This window comes from Musa acuminata, chromosome BXJ3-11 (assembly GCF_036884655.1).
Source record: "Musa acuminata AAA Group cultivar baxijiao chromosome BXJ3-11, Cavendish_Baxijiao_AAA, whole genome shotgun sequence".
Taxonomy (NCBI): Eukaryota; Viridiplantae; Streptophyta; class Magnoliopsida; order Zingiberales; family Musaceae; genus Musa; species Musa acuminata.
This window is the reverse complement of record NC_088359.1, coordinates 9,702,976-9,722,039: the sequence shown is the minus strand read 5'-3', so window position 1 is coordinate 9,722,039 and position 19,064 is coordinate 9,702,976. Positions and strand designations below refer to the sequence as shown.

The 19,064-nt window shown below is 41.7% G+C and overlaps 2 protein-coding genes across 2 annotated transcripts; both read right to left on the bottom strand.

Annotated features, from left to right (window-relative positions):
* Positions 1-1,287: 1,287 nt before the first annotated feature.
* LOC103971291 (uncharacterized) lies at positions 1,288-1,933 on the bottom strand. Its single transcript, XM_065174294.1, has 2 exons — positions 1,495-1,933; positions 1,288-1,419 (listed from the first exon to the last, which is right to left on the bottom strand). The coding sequence occupies exons 1-2, from the start codon at positions 1,822-1,824 to the stop codon at positions 1,372-1,374; spliced, it is 378 nt and encodes a 125-aa protein (XP_065030366.1). The 5' UTR covers positions 1,825-1,933; the 3' UTR covers positions 1,288-1,371.
* A 486-nt stretch (positions 1,934-2,419) lies between these two features.
* Positions 2,420-4,103, bottom strand: LOC103971290 (mitogen-activated protein kinase kinase kinase 17-like). The gene has a single exon (XM_009385284.3). It carries the CDS (start codon positions 3,911-3,913, stop codon positions 2,462-2,464), a length of 1,452 nt encoding a protein of 483 aa, XP_009383559.2. The 5' UTR covers positions 3,914-4,103; the 3' UTR covers positions 2,420-2,461.
* Positions 4,104-19,064: the final 14,961 nt, after the last annotated feature.

Genomic DNA, 19,064 nt, shown 5'->3' with positions numbered 1-19,064 from the left:
TTTCATGGTATTATACTTGTAAATAAATTGCGTGACACTCAAAGAGAAAATCAATATCTTGATTCTGAAATCAAGTATAATATAATTCATTTACAAATTTAACACTATAAAATTTAAATAATTCACCTTAAATTTTAAACATCCAAGAAAAACATGGTACATCAATTTGCTACATTTAATTTTCTATTTTTATTGATTTTAATAAATTCTGTATAATCAAATTTAGTATTTTTTTTGTCTTATTTTATAATCGGGCGTAACACAATTTATTTATGAGCATAATATTATAAAAGTTATATGACTTAATCAAATGGAAGCATAATATAAATAATTACTCTACTAATTTTAATGTATTTGGTTGTTTTAGCGACTTTTAAATCTAAATTGATTATTTTAGATTTTTTTTATATCTTAAGTTCAAAGACCTTTGGGGTAATTGAATAAATATGAAAAGAGATACGCTCGCAAGTAAAAAATCTATTGTCAGGCTTTTATGAATAAAATTGCTCTATTCATATATGCCTCAAATATATAAATTATTCTTTGCATGAACTGATTATAATTTTTATAAAAAATATTTATTTTATGAATATTTGAACAAGTATTTCTTTCTCTTTGTTAGATGATTAAAACGTTAAAATTATATAAATTTTCTTACAATATAAGCCAAAAAATTTATATATATATAATATAATATAATATTTTCTTCAGTAAATTAGCTCTGATGATATAAGAGAAGTTCGAGCTTCTATAATGGATATACTAAATATTAATAACAGTAAGACTACTCTTTTGACTTGAAAGATAAGAATTTAAGTTTGGGAAATAGTCTCTTTAAATATGAAGATAAAATTATATATGAATACTAATATCGACGATTACTTCGCAAGGTGAATATGCTTTTTTTATTACTATGTGTTAACACTAAGATTCACTGATTTTGATTTTTCTAAATACATATTGTTTCTTAATCATCAGCATATCTCTCTGTGAAAGAACTGTGACTCGAAGTCTTCTCTAGGGAACTAACTATTGACTTCCATGCATAATTAAGTTCAACTCCTCACATCAACATTGGGCTATGAGCATTTGCTCATCCATTGACTCTAAGGGAAAGATCGCAGTTAGATCACAGCCAACCAAATGGAGTCCTTCCATTCCTCATAGCTCTGATCTGACTTGGACACAACCAAAGGCTCCAAAAGTATTTTGAGCAGATCACCTTCAATCACCTCTTGGTTTAAGTTAATTCAACCTGTTGAAAGCTCAAACAATGAGGAAAAAGAATTGGGATAGGAAGATGGAAGGGAGAGACATCAGTTCCTCCTGCAAGCAAAGGGCTTATATATATCAAGCCTACAGCTCGAGAATTCAAACTAGCAAGTCTCTGAGCGTAGTCACTGCCGGCGTTGGCTTCACCTGCATGCATGCAGTGGAAGCAAACATCAACGAGATGTAAAGAGTTGGATGATTAAGCTTGCGTTTGCTGATCACCTTGAGAAGACTGTCATGGCTGGAGCTGCTGCGGACGGGACGGCCGAGCTCGTCGTAGAGAACGAGGCCGCTGAACTTGGGCAGCTCGCATCTCTCTCCCATCAGTATCCTCCTCTGCCAAAGGGGCAACGCCATGCTGCTGTCCCCTTCTCTGTCCTTCTCGAGAGCGTCCCAAGCGGACACAGCCGTCTCCGCGAGTTGCTTCGTGGCGCTGCTGCCGGCGGACTCCACCGACTGGTTTCTCTTCTTTCTCGCGGTCGCGCATAGGCCGACGAAGGCTGCAACGGCGAAGAGGAAAAAGAGCAGCGCTTTGGTTGGCAATGGCGGCATCTGGTGTACTTTGGGGTCGGTGAGGGTGTCCACGGAGCTGCTTCGACTCGGTGAGGGTGTCAGGGTGCAAATCCTTTGGCAGAGGACAGAGGCAGTAGGCGTTCGTCGTTGCGCGGAGTTCCCGTGATCGCTGCGGCGCGCTTAAGAGGAAGCCGTCGACACACGAGTCCACCGTTTTTAGTTAGTGGACGGTCGAAAGGTATAACGTTTCCTCATCTGAATTGCATCACCACAGTTTAGTCCCATAAATTAGCCTATAATCATTCAAGAAATTTTGATTTTTCTTTAAATTTAGTATAATTTTGATCTATATTTCTCAACACATTGTCAAGGAGAAGCTTGACATCGCCCTGCCAAAGTTTCCCGGGTGATTGAATCCTAGCCGACATGTTGACATCACCCTGCCAAAATTTCTAATCTGAACCGTACGATATTAGAAATCATTTTCCCAATTCGGATCCGTCATTTTTCGAATCGCTGTAACATTTATTTCCATCTGAAGTCAGTAGTTACGTCCCGACTCAAGTCGCCACTGATCGCGGAGATGGTTGACAAGGGAAGCAACCAGATTTGCCCAAATCTAACTCTTCCTCGTTGCTTTATTCTCCGCGCGCGCAGCGGTTGGGACGGCTGCCCTTTAATCATTTAGGACTCCTCTCATCTCTCTCCGTGCATGACAGATAAGACAGCAACAACGACAAAAGGGGAAAGACGAAAGCCGATAGCCAATAAGATGGAAGCAAACGAGCCAATAGCAAATCTTAGATTGGATTCGCTGTTCATGGTTATCTGAAACATTGCCGCTCTCGGAAAACCTCGCCTCTCTCTGACGGCTGACGAATGCAAGACTCGTATTACAAGAATTACTAGTATTACCGTTACCATCGATTGAGCAGTGTGAACTGTGAGGAGAATCCGTCGTTGAATCGGCTCGTCCTGTGCTGTTCCAGCTCATCAATTCGATCGGGTCGCCGTCGCGCCTGACCGTCGACCAATTCTCCTCCCATGTCCAATTTGGACCGCAGCTGCAAACCAACGGTTGGATCCTCGCCGACGGATCATCGAGGTGTTCGACCGTTTCCTCGTCTTGCTCCGGCAATGACTCCCAGGAGGCCTGATCGAGAGTGCTCTTCGGGGAGACCCAACTGCGATCGGCGTCTGGTTTTGACCTCGGGCAGTGCTTCGACGAGGAAGCCACGAATTCGTGGTGGAGGAGTTGCTCCGCCGTCCACCGCTCCCGGGGATCCCTCCTCAAGCACTTGCTCAGGAAGTCCTTCCCCTCACCGGAGAGCCAGCTCGGGAAGCGCGGCGTCTCCTGCGAGAATGCGATTCGGTGGATGGCAATGACCGGATCGGAGACGTCCGGCCAAGGCGGGCGCCCGGTGGCCATCTCGATGATCGTGCAGCCCAGTGCCCACAGGTCGGCCGCCGGCCCCTGCTCTTCCCCTCGGGCGACTTCCGGCGCCATGAACATCGGCGTGCCCCTTAATCGCTGGCAATCTCCTTCGACCTCCTCCTCGTCGCCACGAATCCGGCTTGCGCAGCCCAAGTCGGCGATCTTCGCGCGTCCGTCGGACCCAATCAAGACGTTCCGGCCTTTGACATCGCAGTGGACGACGCCCCTCGAGTGAAGATAAGCCAGCCCTCTCAGGACGTCACAGGCGTGCGTTCGAATCGCGACTTCGTCGAGCCGTCCACCACGCCTCGCGATCTCATCGGACAGCGACCCCCCGGGGGCGTACTCCATGAAAAGATCGTAGTAGAGACCGCCGGAGGGCGTCGGCAAGCTGAGGTCAAACCCGAAGCAAGAGATCACGTAGGGAGAATCAAGCGAGCACAGGATCCTCTGCTCCCTCTGCAGGATGGCAGAGCGAGACAGTTCCGCGGACTTGACCGCGAAGACCTCACCGGAGGTAAGAGCGGTGGCGAGGAAGACGGTGGCAGAAGAGCCGCGACCGATGACCTGGCCTCGGTGCCACCCACCAATCCCCATTCCGGAGCGCGATAGAGAAAAGGTGGGGTGAAAGAGAAAGGTTTGCAGAGGCCGAGATAAAGAGCCCGCTCTCGGTGGCTTGTTTCGGGAAAGCATTGGTGGGAGTGGATATATTTATATATGTGCCTGAGGAGTGGGATGGGATTTAGGACTTTGGCTGTTCGAAAGAGTCACTCTGGCCCTTGGCGTGAGATCTCCAGATGTCGAAAGCAGAGAGGAAGACCTGTCCTCCTCCTCCTCCTCCTCCACCCTCTGTCTCTCTCAAGAGCCTCGAGGCCTTTGGCTGGCTTGGCCGAGCAATGAAGTATACCACCACTCTACCTCCTCTCTCAAGCAATATTATTAATTAAAAGGCTAACGCGTGCCGGATGAGGTCAGCCGTCCGTCGTCTGCTTTAAAGATGCTGAACGTGGACGGAGAATATTTACTGTCGTTGCATGGTGAGCAATTTTGCCAGCGTGACGAACAGAACTCAGGCCCCAGCCATGGCAATGACGTCACAGATGAGTTCCATGGCCGTCGGCTGATCGTCCTTCCGAAGTGGCTGGAGGGAGAGCTACGTGGTCGGCCGCGGTCCAGGGAATCGAGCATGGACCAGCATAAGAACACCATGGACAACAACCAGGACGACGCCTCACCTACTGAATTAAGCAAGAGCGGATCGGACGGGGGGGTGGGGATCGTGGACGCCGTCATACCAAATGCGCACGGTTGGGTTTGGTGGCGCCACTCCCATATGGGATTGTGGACGCCGTCATACCAAATGTGCACGACTGGGTTTGGTGGCGCCACTCCCACACGAGCACATCACGCATGGTTGTAGTTGAGCTAACGATCGAAACAGTACTATACACGCTGTCGACGCTTGGATTTGACGCATCTGTCTGTCTTCGCCATCCATCAACCGAGGCAATCGAACAAGCTCACAAAGATGTGTCCTTTTGGCTTTGATATTTGGGGGGCGGACGCCAAAAGGTGGTCACTGTACATCTGGATTGGGTAAGCTACAATGATGGGCGAGGTGGGTGGGCAGTGGATTTCCTTGCAGAAAGAGAGAGAGAGAGAGAGCGCGCGGTGGAATTCCTGGAAAACGTTGATGGTTGAGCTGCCACCTCCATTATAATTTTGATGAATGGGATAAGATGCATGGCGTTGAATGGATGTTTTCAGAGAGTTGTATTGTCAAAGAAGAAAGGCACCTGCTTTGCTTAGATGAGAATGATTCAGAAGAAGATATAATATAGAACATTCCATTGGGAAGAAGACTTCAGAGGAAGAAGAAGGAGGAGGGGCTAATTAGAATAGGGATTTAAAGGGAGAAAAGAACAGGCCATGGCTTGGAAGCCAATCATGCATCTCCGCCTCCCCCTTTTCCCTGCCGTCACAAGTCACAAGGAAAAGAGATGCCAACGCACGCCTTCCACCGCACGCCCACCTCGGCCGTGCGTCGGTGGCGTAGCGTAGGACGTAGCTTTCGTTTAGTTAGGCGTTGGACCACACGGGGAGGAGGAAGACGAGGAAGGGTCCATCTCCTTCGTGGTGACGGCGTCGGTACCATTCGAACGCACGAGGCACGTTTCCCCCCAGCATGTGGTCTCGGGGAAGGCAGGCCACCATCGCAGTCGAAGCCGGGCTGGCGCAGTAAGAGCAGAAATCCCTCGGGCCATCCATGGCTTGCCCCCTGCAGGAATCGATCGATTCATGTGCTGATCCAGCCTAGCTGTTGAACCAGATGGGGGTGATTTGGATGAGTCAAGGCGAGAGCACCTGCAACAATAAAAAGACCAATAAAGATTGATGATTTCACATAATTGATTCATATATTATCTCCTCACCCAAACTTACTATGAAAATACTCAGGTACATTCTTTTGTTGCGATGAAAGGTATTGGGTGCATCTTTTGTCTAGCTAATTACATATGCCCCCCCCCGTATAGTTAGATCTTTTTATTCATCTAATCTTTATATTTAAAAAATTTATATTAAAATTTTTATAATTATAAAAATAAAATATTTAGGTTTATTTATCCTAATGTTGTTAGTTTTATCTATAGAAATATAAAAATAATGAGTAAAAAAATAATTTTAATGTTTCAGTTGATAATGATGGTGGACGATGTTGATGATGGTGAATGAGAGTGCCACTTGGGGGTTGTGGATGGTTGTTGTATATGAGCTATATCTATGTTGACGTCGACGTAGTTGTCGAGCAGCATTGCTCTATATCTATGTCGACATCAATACAGATGCTGAGCGATCTTTCCATCGCTCAGCAATTACGTCGACGACTAACAGCCCTCACTTCTCGTCGCCGCTCTTCTCATCCACAACAACTACTCACGAGACTATAGAGATTTCAATATAAATTTTTTAAGTTTAGAGATCGGGATATTAAGAATATCTAACTACATAGGATAATTCTATTGAATCTCTTACTTCCTAGATAACAAACTTATGACAATCTTGTTAGTTATATTATTTAATATTTTATCATTTTATATTACTTATTATATGAATATATTGTAATGTTCATGGATTTGTGCAATGAGAATCAGATCGTAACGAGATCATGATAATGAGACCAATTCATCTTTAAACACAAACCCTAAATAATCCCGGTCATAGGTTACTCAAGAGGGACATCGAGATAACCGGACAAACTGGTATACTATATACTTGTACATATGATGGAGGTAGTTGATCTCATAGCTGGTCGTGTGAGGATATTAGTATAGGTGCTCATTGGAGAATAAATTCACTAATTGATCCACTCATGGAATGTTGGATGGTTGATGATGCCTTATTATTATATAGTAATTCCGTCGTCCCAGTGGTGTATCTGGTCCTTATACTTGAGACACTAAGGATGTCCTATATGAGTATTTCACTCTTTGATACCAGGCTTAAAGACTTGGAAGTTCCAGATCTAGGGCAACCAGTTATTGAGAGTGGTAGTCAACCTTACAAGGATTATTGAGTGTTGATAGAGGATTATTTACTCTTTGTATAATAAGAGAAATATATCATATGTTCTTGCTCAAACAAATCCCTAGAGTCATTCGAATTGAGAGAGAAATAGTTCTTTGGGAGAATCCGATTAAAATGAGACTCGAGTAGAAACTATATTGGCCTGACAACACCATAGTATGTGGTCTCTAGGGTATTAGATAGATGAGGGACTATATATATATATATATATATATATATATATATATATATATATATATATATATATATATATATATATATATATATATATATATATATATATATATATATATATATATATATATATATATATATATATATATATATATATATATATAGTAACTGATGACAAATTGGTCTAAAGGATTGGATTCCCCTATATCGTTTGAGGATTGCGGCATAGTGACCTAGTACATCCATAGTCAATAACTTACGACCAGCTCAGTATTGGGCCTAGAGGGTCACACACATATGGTAGGTATTGCGACGAATATATATTCGGATATGAGATATCCGTTGGAGCCCATATCTTATTGGATATCCAATAAGCTCCTGAATTATTAGATTCTATGAATGAGATTCAATAAGAGCTAATAAGAGATTATTAGGTAGAGGCCTACTAATATAAGAGGCTTGAGTAGTTGGATGAAGATCCAGTACCCAATATAGTATGATCCATTATGGTAAGTTTATAGGAGACCTCTATAAATAGGAGGAAATCAAAGGGCTATGGGCTAGGGCTATTGACACGGGAGTGTCTAATTTACTATAATCTGATCATATGAACCTTGATTATGATATGATATTTTTTTTAGCCAACAATGATGCCTCATAATCTTCAACTCAACCCACTCAAATATGATAGCTCATTAGTATATTCCCTGCACAAAATTAAAGCTATTTTAAGGTGCTTTTCTTTTGACAAAGGAATGCATTAAAAGAGTTGGTTAGTAGTTGTAAACATTTCTTCATGACCAAGGAATGCATTAAAGGAGTTGGTTAGCAGTTGTAAACACTTAATTTCGAAATTCCCTATACATGAAGGGATGTTTTATGCACTATTATTTATTTTGATGTTTAGGACTTAGAAAAAACTTTAGAAACTGATAATATCTTGGTAGAAGCTCTCTTGAAGAACTTCCTTAAACTCTGTATCTCTTGGATGCATCCTTGAGTGCTGAGTCTTTTGATTTCTGTTCTATATCCTCATTTATAATCCTTGGGGTGGTAAATTTCTGTATCCCTTTGTGATTTTAACTTGGTGAACTATTTTTTGAGCTTCTTTAAGTTTTATCGTAAGTTTATGCCTTTTCTATTCAAAACACTCATTTCGGCAAATACAACTACATTGTGACTTTTCTTCAAGAGTTCGTTCTTTGTCTACTGTGACATTTTCTATCTGAAAAACTGTTGCATTGGTTTTCTTTCGAAATCCATTCTGCATTTTACCTTCCCCGGTATCAGTTTGGTATTAGAGCTAAAGGCTGGAGATCATGACAAGGCGGAATAGAAAAGATATAGTTGGTGAAAGTAGCGACCATGAAGATGATGCTGAGTCGTTGAGACTGCAGCTACGAAGATTGCTACGTAGTCTATAAGAAAAGAATGAAATAATCGAAGAACTTCAAAGTAGATAAAACCAGCATGAAAATGATGTTTATGAATATACTTCCGATGAAGATACACCTCCTCTCCCAAGGGAGCCGAGAAGATGTCGGACAAGAAATGCAATCCAAGACGAGTGGCAGAATAAATATAACCCAAGATTGGAGATTCTAGAGTTTGAAGGTAAAATAAATGTTGATGGCTTTATCGATTATCTTAATACAGTAGAAAGAAATTTCGATTTTCATAAACCACCAAAACAAAAGGTCAAACTTGTGACACTCAAACTCAAACGAAATGCATTTTTTTAGTGGAAAAATATGAAAAAACAAAGAGAACGTGAGGGGAAGAGTAAAATTGTGACATGGGAAAAAAATGAAAAGGGAGCTGAAGAGAAAATATTTATCTCATAATTATAGGCAAGAGATATTTCTCAAAATCCATGATTTCAAGCAAAAAAATCTTAGTGTGGAGGAATACACTGCAGAATTCGATAATCTGATGTTAAAAGGAGAGTTTGTGGAACCGGAAGAGCAAACCATTGCAAGATACTTAGGAGGTCTGAAATATGAGATTGCTAAAGTGGTTCAACTGCAGCCATATTGGTCTTTAAATGATGTGAGCAAGCTGGCATTCAAAGTTGAAAAGCAACAGAAGTTTGAAAAGAGTTATCAATATGGTTCAAAAGAAGGATATACAAAAGGAGGAGGTTCAAAGCCTACTGTCCAAAGTAAGGTGATTTCGAAGGTGCAAGAAAATGGTGAAGAATCTACTGGTAGTAAAAAAACACCTAACTCTTCTACCCCAAGTGGCCGAAAATGTTTCAAATGTCATGGTTTTGGGCATATTGCTTCAGATTATCCAAATAGGAGGATTGTAACTTTAGTTGAAGATCATAGTGATGGAGGAGAAGATAAAGCTGACGATGAACCAAAATACGATGATGATGAGGAAGAGATTACTTATGTTGATCATGGTTTGTCTATTGTATTGCAACGTAGCTTACAAATGTCCTATGTAGCCGAGGATGAAAGTTGGGTGAGAAAAAATATGTTTCACACTAAATATACTTCTCTTGGCAAGGTGTGCTTGGTGATCATCGACAACGGTAGCTTTGAGAATGTGGTATCTTTGGAGATGGTGCAGAAGCTAAAGTTGGACATAATCCCTCATCCACATCCATACCAATTATGTTGGCTACAAAAAAGAAATGATATCAAGGTAACCAAAAGATGTTTAGTTTCATTTTCTATTGGCAAATATTATAAAGACGAAATATGGTGTGATGTTGCTCCTATGGACGCGTGTCATTTACGGTTGGGAAGACCTTGGCATTATGATAGGAGGGTATTGTATGACGGCTACAAACATACTTATTATTTTAAGATGAATGAAAAAAAGATTACCTTAGCTCCATTACAACATTCCAAAATCAGCGCACAAAAAAGGGAAGTTAGCGCTTTTATGTCCTATGGTGAGTGCAAAGGAGAATCGAAAAAGGGTGGTCATGTTATGGCTCTAGTGGTAGTAGACGAGAATGAACAACATAAGGAGACACCGGCAATCATGAAATCAATCATAGAGGAATTTCAAGATGTTATACCGGAAGAGATTCCACATAGCCTTCCACCTTTGAGAGATATCCAACATCACATTGATCTTATTCCGGGGGCTATTCTACCTAATAAAGCAGCATACAAAATGAGTCCTAAGGAGCATGAAGAACTTCAAAGGCAAGTTGATGAATTGGTGAAAAATAGATTAACTCGGAAGAGCATGAGTCCTTGTACAGTTCCAGCTTTGTTGGTGTCTAAGAAGGATGGTTCTTGGAGAATGTACGTGGACAGCCGTACTATCAACAAAATCACAATGAATTATCATTTTCCCATTTTAAGGTTAGATGATTTACTTGATCAATTATGTGGTGCTTTTATTTTCTCTAAAATTGATTTGAGAAGTGACTATCACTAAATAAGAATGAGGCCGGGAGATGAGTAGAAAACATCATTTAAAACTAGAGAAGGCTTATATGAATGGTTGGTTATGCCATTTGGGCTATCTAATGCTCTTAGCACTTTCTGAGATTTATGAATCACATACTTAACCCATGCATTAGAATATTTGTTGTAGTTTACTTTGATGATATATTAGTGTACAGTAAGAGCGAAGAAGAGCATATGGATCATCTAAAAGAGATCTTTCTTATTTTGAGGCAGCAAAAGCTTTATGCTAATCTAAATGTGTGATTTCTTTACTTCTAGTATTGTGTTTTTGAGGTATGTTATCTTAAAAGATGGAATCATGGATCAAAGTAAGGTAGAAGCTATTATCAATTGGCCAACACTTGCTTTATTGTATGATGTGAGGAGTTTCCATGGCTTAACTTTTTTTTACAGAATATTCATCAAGAGTTTCAACTCTAGCTCCAATCGCTGAATGTTTGAAATGTGATAAATTCAAATGGACTAATAAGGCTAATAATGCTTTTGAGCTTTTAAAAAGAAAGGTGACTGAAGCTCCTATCTTAGTTCTACCAAATTTTGACAATGTGTTTGAGATTGAATTAGATGCATCTAATGTGGGAATTGGTGCTGTTTTGAGTCAAGACGGAAAGCCGATTGTATTTTTTAGTGAGAAACTGAATGATACAAGAAGGAAATATTTTACCTATGATAAGGAGTTCTATGTCATATATCGAGCTTTATCTTATTGGAGTCAGTACCTTCTTACCAAGCCATTTGTGTTATATTCAGATCATGAAGTATTAAAGTTCATAAATCATCAACACAAGCTAAACAAGAGACATGTAACTTGGGTGGAGTTTTTGTAATCTTATAACTTTACAATTAAGTACAAATCTGGTGTTTAAAATATGGTTGCTGACGCATTGAGCAAAAAGTATTTTTTATTATCAATAATGAAAGTCAAAGTTGTTGGATTTGAGACGTTTAAAGATCTCTATGAGAATGATGTGGATTTCCGCTCAATATGACAGAATTGCAAATCAGGTTCCTTTCAACAATTTTCTATCCTTGATGGTTTTCTTTTTTGAACTAATGCTTTATGTGTTCTATCTTATTCTTTGAGACAAGTAATTCTAGTTGAAGCTCATGGTGATGTTTTGGGTGGACATTTCGGTAGAGATAAGACTTTAGCTCTTATTCAATCAAACTTCTATTGGCCTAAGATGTTTAGAGATATGAAAAGACATGTAAAGCAATGCTGAGTGTGTCATTTGGCAAAAACAAGAAGTCAAAATTCTGGATTGTACACTCCATTGCCTGTGCCAAATGCTCCATGGGAGGAAGTGAGTCTTGATTTCGTTTTGGGACTACCAAGAATTCAAAGGAACAAGGATTCTATCATAGTTATTGTTGATAGATTTTCAAAAATATCTCACTTTGTTCCTTGCAATAAATCGAATGATGCATCTCATATTGTTGATTTATATTTTAATAAGATTGTTAAATTGCATGGTATTCCAAGAACTATGGTGTCTGATCGAGATTCAAAATTTGTTAGTCATTTTTGGAGAACTCTTTAGAGGAAGCTAGATACTTCTTTGAATTTTAGCAGCTCGCATCATCCACAAATCGATGGGCAAACTGAGGTAACGAATAGAAGCTTGGGAAATTTGTTTAGAAGTTATGTTGGTAAGAATATTAAGCAATGGGATCTCATTCTTCTATAAATTGAGTTTGCCTACAATCATTCTATCCATCATAGTATTGGTAAGAGTCCTTTTGAGGTTGTTTATGGTGCTAATCTTACTAGTCCTTTGGACTTAATCCCTCATTCTACAACAAAGCAATTTAGTGGAGATGCTGATGAAAGAGCTAAGCAGATAAAGAAGCTGCATGATGGTATGAAAGCAACCATTGAGAAGCAAAATGAGAGGTACATGCATGCTACCAACAAACACATTGATGAATCATATTGATGAATCAAATAAGGACTTGAGGACAAGTCTTTTTCAACCGAGGGAGATTAACACGGGAGTGTCTAATGTACTATAATCTGATCATATGAACCTTGATTATGATATTGTATTTTGTTTAGCCAACAATGATACCCCATAATCTTCAACTCAGCCCACTTAAATAAGACAGCTCATCAGCATATTCCCTACAAAAAGTTAAAGCTGTTTCAAGGTGCTTTTCTTTATGACAAAGGAATGCATTAAAGGAGTTGGTTAGCAGCTGTGAACATTTCTTCATGACCAAGGAATGCATTAAAGGAGTTGGTTAGTAACTGTAAACACTTAATTTTGAAATTCCCTATGCATGAAGGGTTGTTTCATGCACTAGTATTTACTTTGGTATTTAGGACTTAAAAAGAACTTTAGAAACTGATAATATCTTGGTAGAAGCTCTCTTGGAGAACTCCCTTAAACTCTGTATCTCTTGGATGCGTCCTTGAGTGGTGAGTCTTTTGATTTCTGTTCTGTATCCTCGTTTATAATCCTTGGGGTGGTGAATTTCTGTATCCCTTTGTGATTTTAACTTGGTGGTGAACTATTTTTTTATCTTCTTTATGTTTTATCGTGAGTTCGTGCCTTTTCTATTCAAAACACTCATTCCAACAAATACAACTGCACTGTGACTTTTCTTCAAGAGTTCGTTCTTTGTCTATTGTGACATTTTCTATCTGAGAAACTATTGCATCGATTTTCTTTCGAAATCCATTCTGTATTTTACCCTCCCCGGTATCAATAAATAAGAGGAAACCAAAGGGCTATGGGCTAGGTTCTTTTTAGTTGCCACCTTTTATTCTCCTCTCTCCCTCTCCTCCTTAACATACAGACCCTATTTGGGACATGTAGACAGCAAGAAGGGGCAACCCTTCTAGATTGTGTAGTGCACGCAGCGAGGAGGATTGTGTAGCGATTTGAGGAGCATCATTGCAGCCCTTACTATGTGGATCACAACTAGAGAGGAGGATAGTTGACCTTCTTCATCCTCTTCTATAGATCTATAGGTTTTCATGGATATACAATCTCCCTATGTAACACATATTTCTTATACGTGTAGTTTTTGGTTTCACAGGTTTTTGCGCACAAACTTTTGCATGATAATGAAATGTTCTTTTATGTAGAAAATTATAGCATTTTTATTTTTTGTTTTTTTGCTGCACATGTGATATCACCCTAAATTTTCCAACAGTAGTATCAGAGCCAGGTTACTCATGCAAAAGATTGGATTTTAAATTGCATGTGTTGTGTTAAATCACATAGAATTATTTTACACGATTGCTACAAAATTTTTTTCATAGTTTTCAAATCTATGTTGCACCCTTTCTTACTGTTAAGTGGTGTTTTAGAGAGGTCATTTAATGTCAAATTTATTGGTGCAAAAAAGGGAGAAATGGTAGTAATTGCTGCTGCCCTACAATCTGGTCGAAGGTTGCTTATAGCCTTGGCTGAGAGCACATTGCTGCTCTCAGCCTGGCCAAAAGTAGGGAGGCCGAGAGCTATAAGGGGGCTCTCTACTTAGGAGTTGGCAACACCTGTAGCCAGATTTCCTAGCTGTAGGGGGTACCATTGGCGGGTAGGGTTTTCTAGCCGCCCAAGTGTCCCTAGTGGTCAGGAGTAGGGCAAGCAGGTGACTGTTAGGACCCTTTTTCTAAGCTTTTGAATAATGTTTATTGAGTCTGTTTAGTCCAGTTGTTTATTGAGTCGGTTTGGTTCAGTTAGAGTCAAGTAGACGTTTATTTAATATTTATTTATTATTAGAGTTCAAGTCCTGATGGACTTTGGGTGGAACTCTATAAATAGGGATGTAACTGCTTCTTTTCAGTAATCAATGAAAAATACTATTCTGTCTTTGGACAAACCCTAGGAGGCCGATCCCCTCGAAGCGATCATTATCATCCCCATTTCTTCCTTTTCTTCCACGATAAGACTTTCTTCCTTTTCTTCCACGATAAGACTTTAGGGTCTTATCATTTGGTATCAGAGCCTACGATAAGACTTTAGGGTCTTATCATTTGGTATCAGAGCAGCGATCCTCAGCGTTCTCGCTGTAGTTCGTCATCGCGTTCAAAAAAAAAAAAAAAAAAAAAAAAAAAAAAAAAAAAAGGGAAAAGAGAAACACGAGAGGAAGAAGAAGCCGCAGCCACCCCATCGTCCCCTGCTTCCAGCCAGCCCACTCGCCGCTGCTTCTCTCCGGCCAGCGCCCACCATCGCCCCGCTTCCCGGCCGGCAACCACCCCCGCCGCTGTTCCCCGGCTAGGAGACGACGCTCCCAGCGTCCATCCCAGCCCTACTGCCGCCGCCCGCCTCCCCTTGCGTCGCAGCGTAGCCGCTCGACCTCTCCTCCTCGGCGATCATTGGTGACGCTGCTCCCAGCCGCGCCACCACCGCTGCCTCTCCACCGCCGCCCGCCTCCCCTTGGGTCGCAGCCGCAGCCGCCGATTGTCGCCCTCCTCGCGGCGACCGAAACAGGGCAACTCACGGATTGCCCTTGTTCCCAGCCGCGTCACCACCACTTTTCCCAGCCGCATCGCCGCCGCTCGATCACCTGGCCAGCGACCTCTTCTGCTCGCGTCCCCATCTCGCTCGAGCGAGAAGGGTCGCCGGCACCGCAGCCGCAACTGCCGGTTGCCGCAGCCCCTCCTTGCAGCGGTTGCAGAAACAGAGCTTCCTCTGTTGCCGCAGCCCCTCGTCGATCGCAGCCACGCCTCGAGCGCCGTCGCCTTCCAGCCGACCCACCACCACTGCCAGCCACCGTGCAGCGACCGCTGCTCGCCTCCCAGCCGCCGCTCCCCCTGGCTCGGGCGAGAACGACCGCCCCCTTGCTCTGCCCCCTTGGTGACCGAAACAGGGCAATCCTCTTGCTGCTGCGAACGGTTGCCACCACCGTCGCTGCTGCTGCCCAGCCAGCGACGACGCCGCTCGCCGCCCAGCCTGCCACCGTCGATTCCTATTTTCCCCTGCAGCCTCAACCTCGGCAACACCACCGCAGCCGCCCTCCAACAGCACACGCAGCAAGCTCTTGTGCAGCCGCTTCAACCTCGGCAACGCACGCACCGACTGCTCTTCTCAACCTCGGCCGCTTCAACGACACCGTTGTATCCTCAACCGCATGCGATCCATCGACGTCACCAACGCCTTCGTAGTGCGGTAGAGATAGAGCAACGCTGCCTTCCATCCGCATCGTCGCAACCACCACAGCGATAGGCCCTTGGCGACGCTGCCCCCAACTGTAGCCACATCAACGTAGTCGCCTTCCAACCCCGGCGCTCTCACCCCACGCCTCGATAGAAACAGGGCAGCTACTCTTCCTCCAACGCAGCGACCGCAGCACTGCCCTTGGTGTCCACCTCCTCGGCAACTTCGCATCTACAGTGTTGATGCCCTTGTCCGACACCAAAAACAGGAGTTGAGATTACAGATTTGTAGTCTTACGCAATGGACACTGATAACTCGGTGAAAGCACAAATGGAAGCATTGGAAATCAGAATTGAGAACCGACTGCAAGAAACACTTAATGATTTCAAAAAGAGCCTACTGGAGAGCCTTAGTAAATTTCAACAAGGTGGGAGCTCAAGTACTATGTTGCACAGATCTGAAAATACAGGAAAAGGGCCCCAAGATTATGACACAAATTACTCACACATGAAGATGGAATTTCCGAGATGGAAAGATGGAGATCCGACCAATTGGATCTCTAAGGCAGAAAAGTTTTTTCATCTTTACAGAACCCCAGAAGAATCCAAGGTAGAAGTGGCCTCAATCCAACTCGAGGGAGATGCACTCCAGTGGTACGATTGGTATGAAACTTTTCACGGAGTTCCTTCGTGGGAGCAGTTCAAAAGAGGGCTTCTTGTTCGCTTTGGCCCATCTGAATATGAGAATGTTGATTGCCAGCTCGCCAAAATTCGTCAGACTTCTACAGTGTTAGAATATCAGAGTAGGTTTGAAAGATTATCAAATCAAGCTAGAGATTGGTCAGACCGACAACTTCTGGATACATTTATTGAAGGGCTTATTCCAGAGATCCGATGTGAAGTTAAGGCTCGTCAACCCCATACTATGATAGCTGTGATCTCATTTGCAAATCTACATGAGAAAAAAATTAGCAAGGAAAGATCAGCAAGGGGTTTGTATTATGATGAAAAGTGGAGTATGGAACACCAATGTAAACAAGGGCAGCATATGTTGATTGAGCCAATTGGAGAGGAACCAAAAGCAGAAGAGTTGGACTCCGATCATGAAGGTATAAATTCTAATGAAGACGTTGAACCTGCCGTACATACAATGCATATTTTAGCCGACTACTCTAACCCGCAAACTATGGAAGTTGGCGAAACTCTAGAACATCAGCCTGTTATAGTTTTGATTGATACCGGTAGCACTAATAATTCTATGGACAGTGAGACTGTTGATCGATTGGCCCATCACATTGAAGACAATGACAGACTCGAAGTAACGATCATTAATGGACGGATTTTCACTTGTGATAGCAAAGGTTCAAAGATAAAATTGATTATACAGGGCCAGAAGTTTCATGCAACAATTACTACACTGAAAGATCGACCTGTTGCTTACACTCTCAAAAAGTGGAGACCATACTTACTTGATCAACAGGTTGTGATGCGTTGCAGATAGTCTATGGCTAAAGTGCTGAAAGAGAAGCTCCCTGAGATTGATGCTGCTCAGCCTTGAGGACAAGGCTGATTTGAAGAGGGAGGAACTGTTAGGACCCTTTTTCTAAGCTTTTGAATAATGTTTATTGAGTCTGTTTAGTCCAGTTGTTTATTGAGTCGGTTTGGTTCAGTTAGAGTCAAGTAGACGTTTATTTAATATTTATTTATTATTAGAGTTCAAGTCCTGATGGACTTTGGGTGGAACTCTATAAATAGGGATGTAACTGCTTCTTTTCAGTAATCAATGAAAAATACTATTCTGTCTTTGGACAAACCCTAGGAGGCCGATCCCCTCGAAGTGATCAAGGAGGGCCGATCCCCTCGAAGAGATCAAGGAGGCCGATCCCCTCGAAGCGATCATTATCATCCCCATTTCTTCCTTTTCTTCCACGATAAGACTTTCTTCCTTTTCTTCCACGATAAGACTTTAGGGTCTTATTATTTGGTATCAGAGCCTACGATAAGACTTTAGGGTCTTATCATTTGGTATCAGAGCCTACGATAAGACTTTAGGGTCTTATCAGTGACCAATTTTCCTGGCCACCCAAGGCTACCCTACAACCAAGGTTTCCTGGTTGTAAGTGCCTCCTTGGTGGCTAGGGTTTCCTAGCCACACAAGACAGTCCTATGGCCTAGGATTCATGGCCACAAGAGAGTCTTTAGTGATTGAGATTTCTTAGTCACTTAAGGAACTACTTGCCATATGAGGACACCCTATGGTAGGGTTCCCAAAATACTACAAAATAATTAATTAAATAATAATAATAATAATAATAATAATAATAATAATAATAATAATAATAATAATAATAATAATAATAATAATATCTAGTAGTCCTACATGATGATATATACAAATGAGGTGTGATGTGGATGAATGATCATGGACCGTGTGATATGTGTGTACATGTGATATGATTATTATTATTATTATTGGGGCCTACGAGCCACCAATTTATTTTTCATTTATTGTTGGGTTTGCATACTTGTGATTAAGTTGTAATTGCGTGAGAAAGTGCAGGGGGAGCGTAGAAGCAATAACGGGACCCACGAGGATGAGACGGACGATCGCGATGTATATAGATGCGATGAGATGTCAATGGAATCAACAAGGACGAGATAAACGATCACATGACATGGAGATGCGCTGTTGCACACATAGACCTTAATATAAGTGATTGGGCCCACTAGCTCAGGCCTGATCACATTAGGTTATGGTTCATGATCATCTGGTGTGATTGCTTATGATATGTGATTGCCTATACACCTACTATATATATGTTTATATTTGCATGCGATGTAGATATATATTAAATATGTATATGTGTGACACATTATATTAGGATACCAAATTAAAATCCTCTCTCTCGATAATATTAAGTCGATAAACGTAAGGTAATTAGATTAACCCACATGGCCTTCCATCGTTATAGGAAGAAATCAATTCCCAACGTAGGTTGAGTTGGTCGAGTCCCTTAAGGCTCACCTATATCGTGATTCAAGATCTTACCTATGACATAAAGATGTCATTGGTGACCTGAGGATATGGTATGCTTGGTCGAGTCCCTCGAGTGCATATTATTAAATCAGACTCATCTTGTAATGATAGTGATGACTTAATCGAACATCATGGTTGGTCGAGTCCCTCGAGACCATGATGGTTCGGAGGTCGAATATGACGACAATCATAAGGAGTTGTGATCGGCAAAAGTTGCCTACCTTTTGGGCTTAGTGTGATTAGTCAGTCGAGTCCCTTGAGGTTACGTTGAGACGCCGATTAGATCCCAATCCCTACTAAAGATCCATTAGAGATCTCCAATTCACACATCGTATGGAGTTGTGTATTTCATGAGAAAATAGTGGGAGTAGTTTAAGATAGAAGACCATATCTTAGTTGTTTACTTTTTTACAAAGTTTGCATGTTATTCATTTTTGCTATATGTTTATTTTCAAAAAAATATCGCTTTCAAATCCCTTATATGATATACTTAATGTCAACCGCTTCACT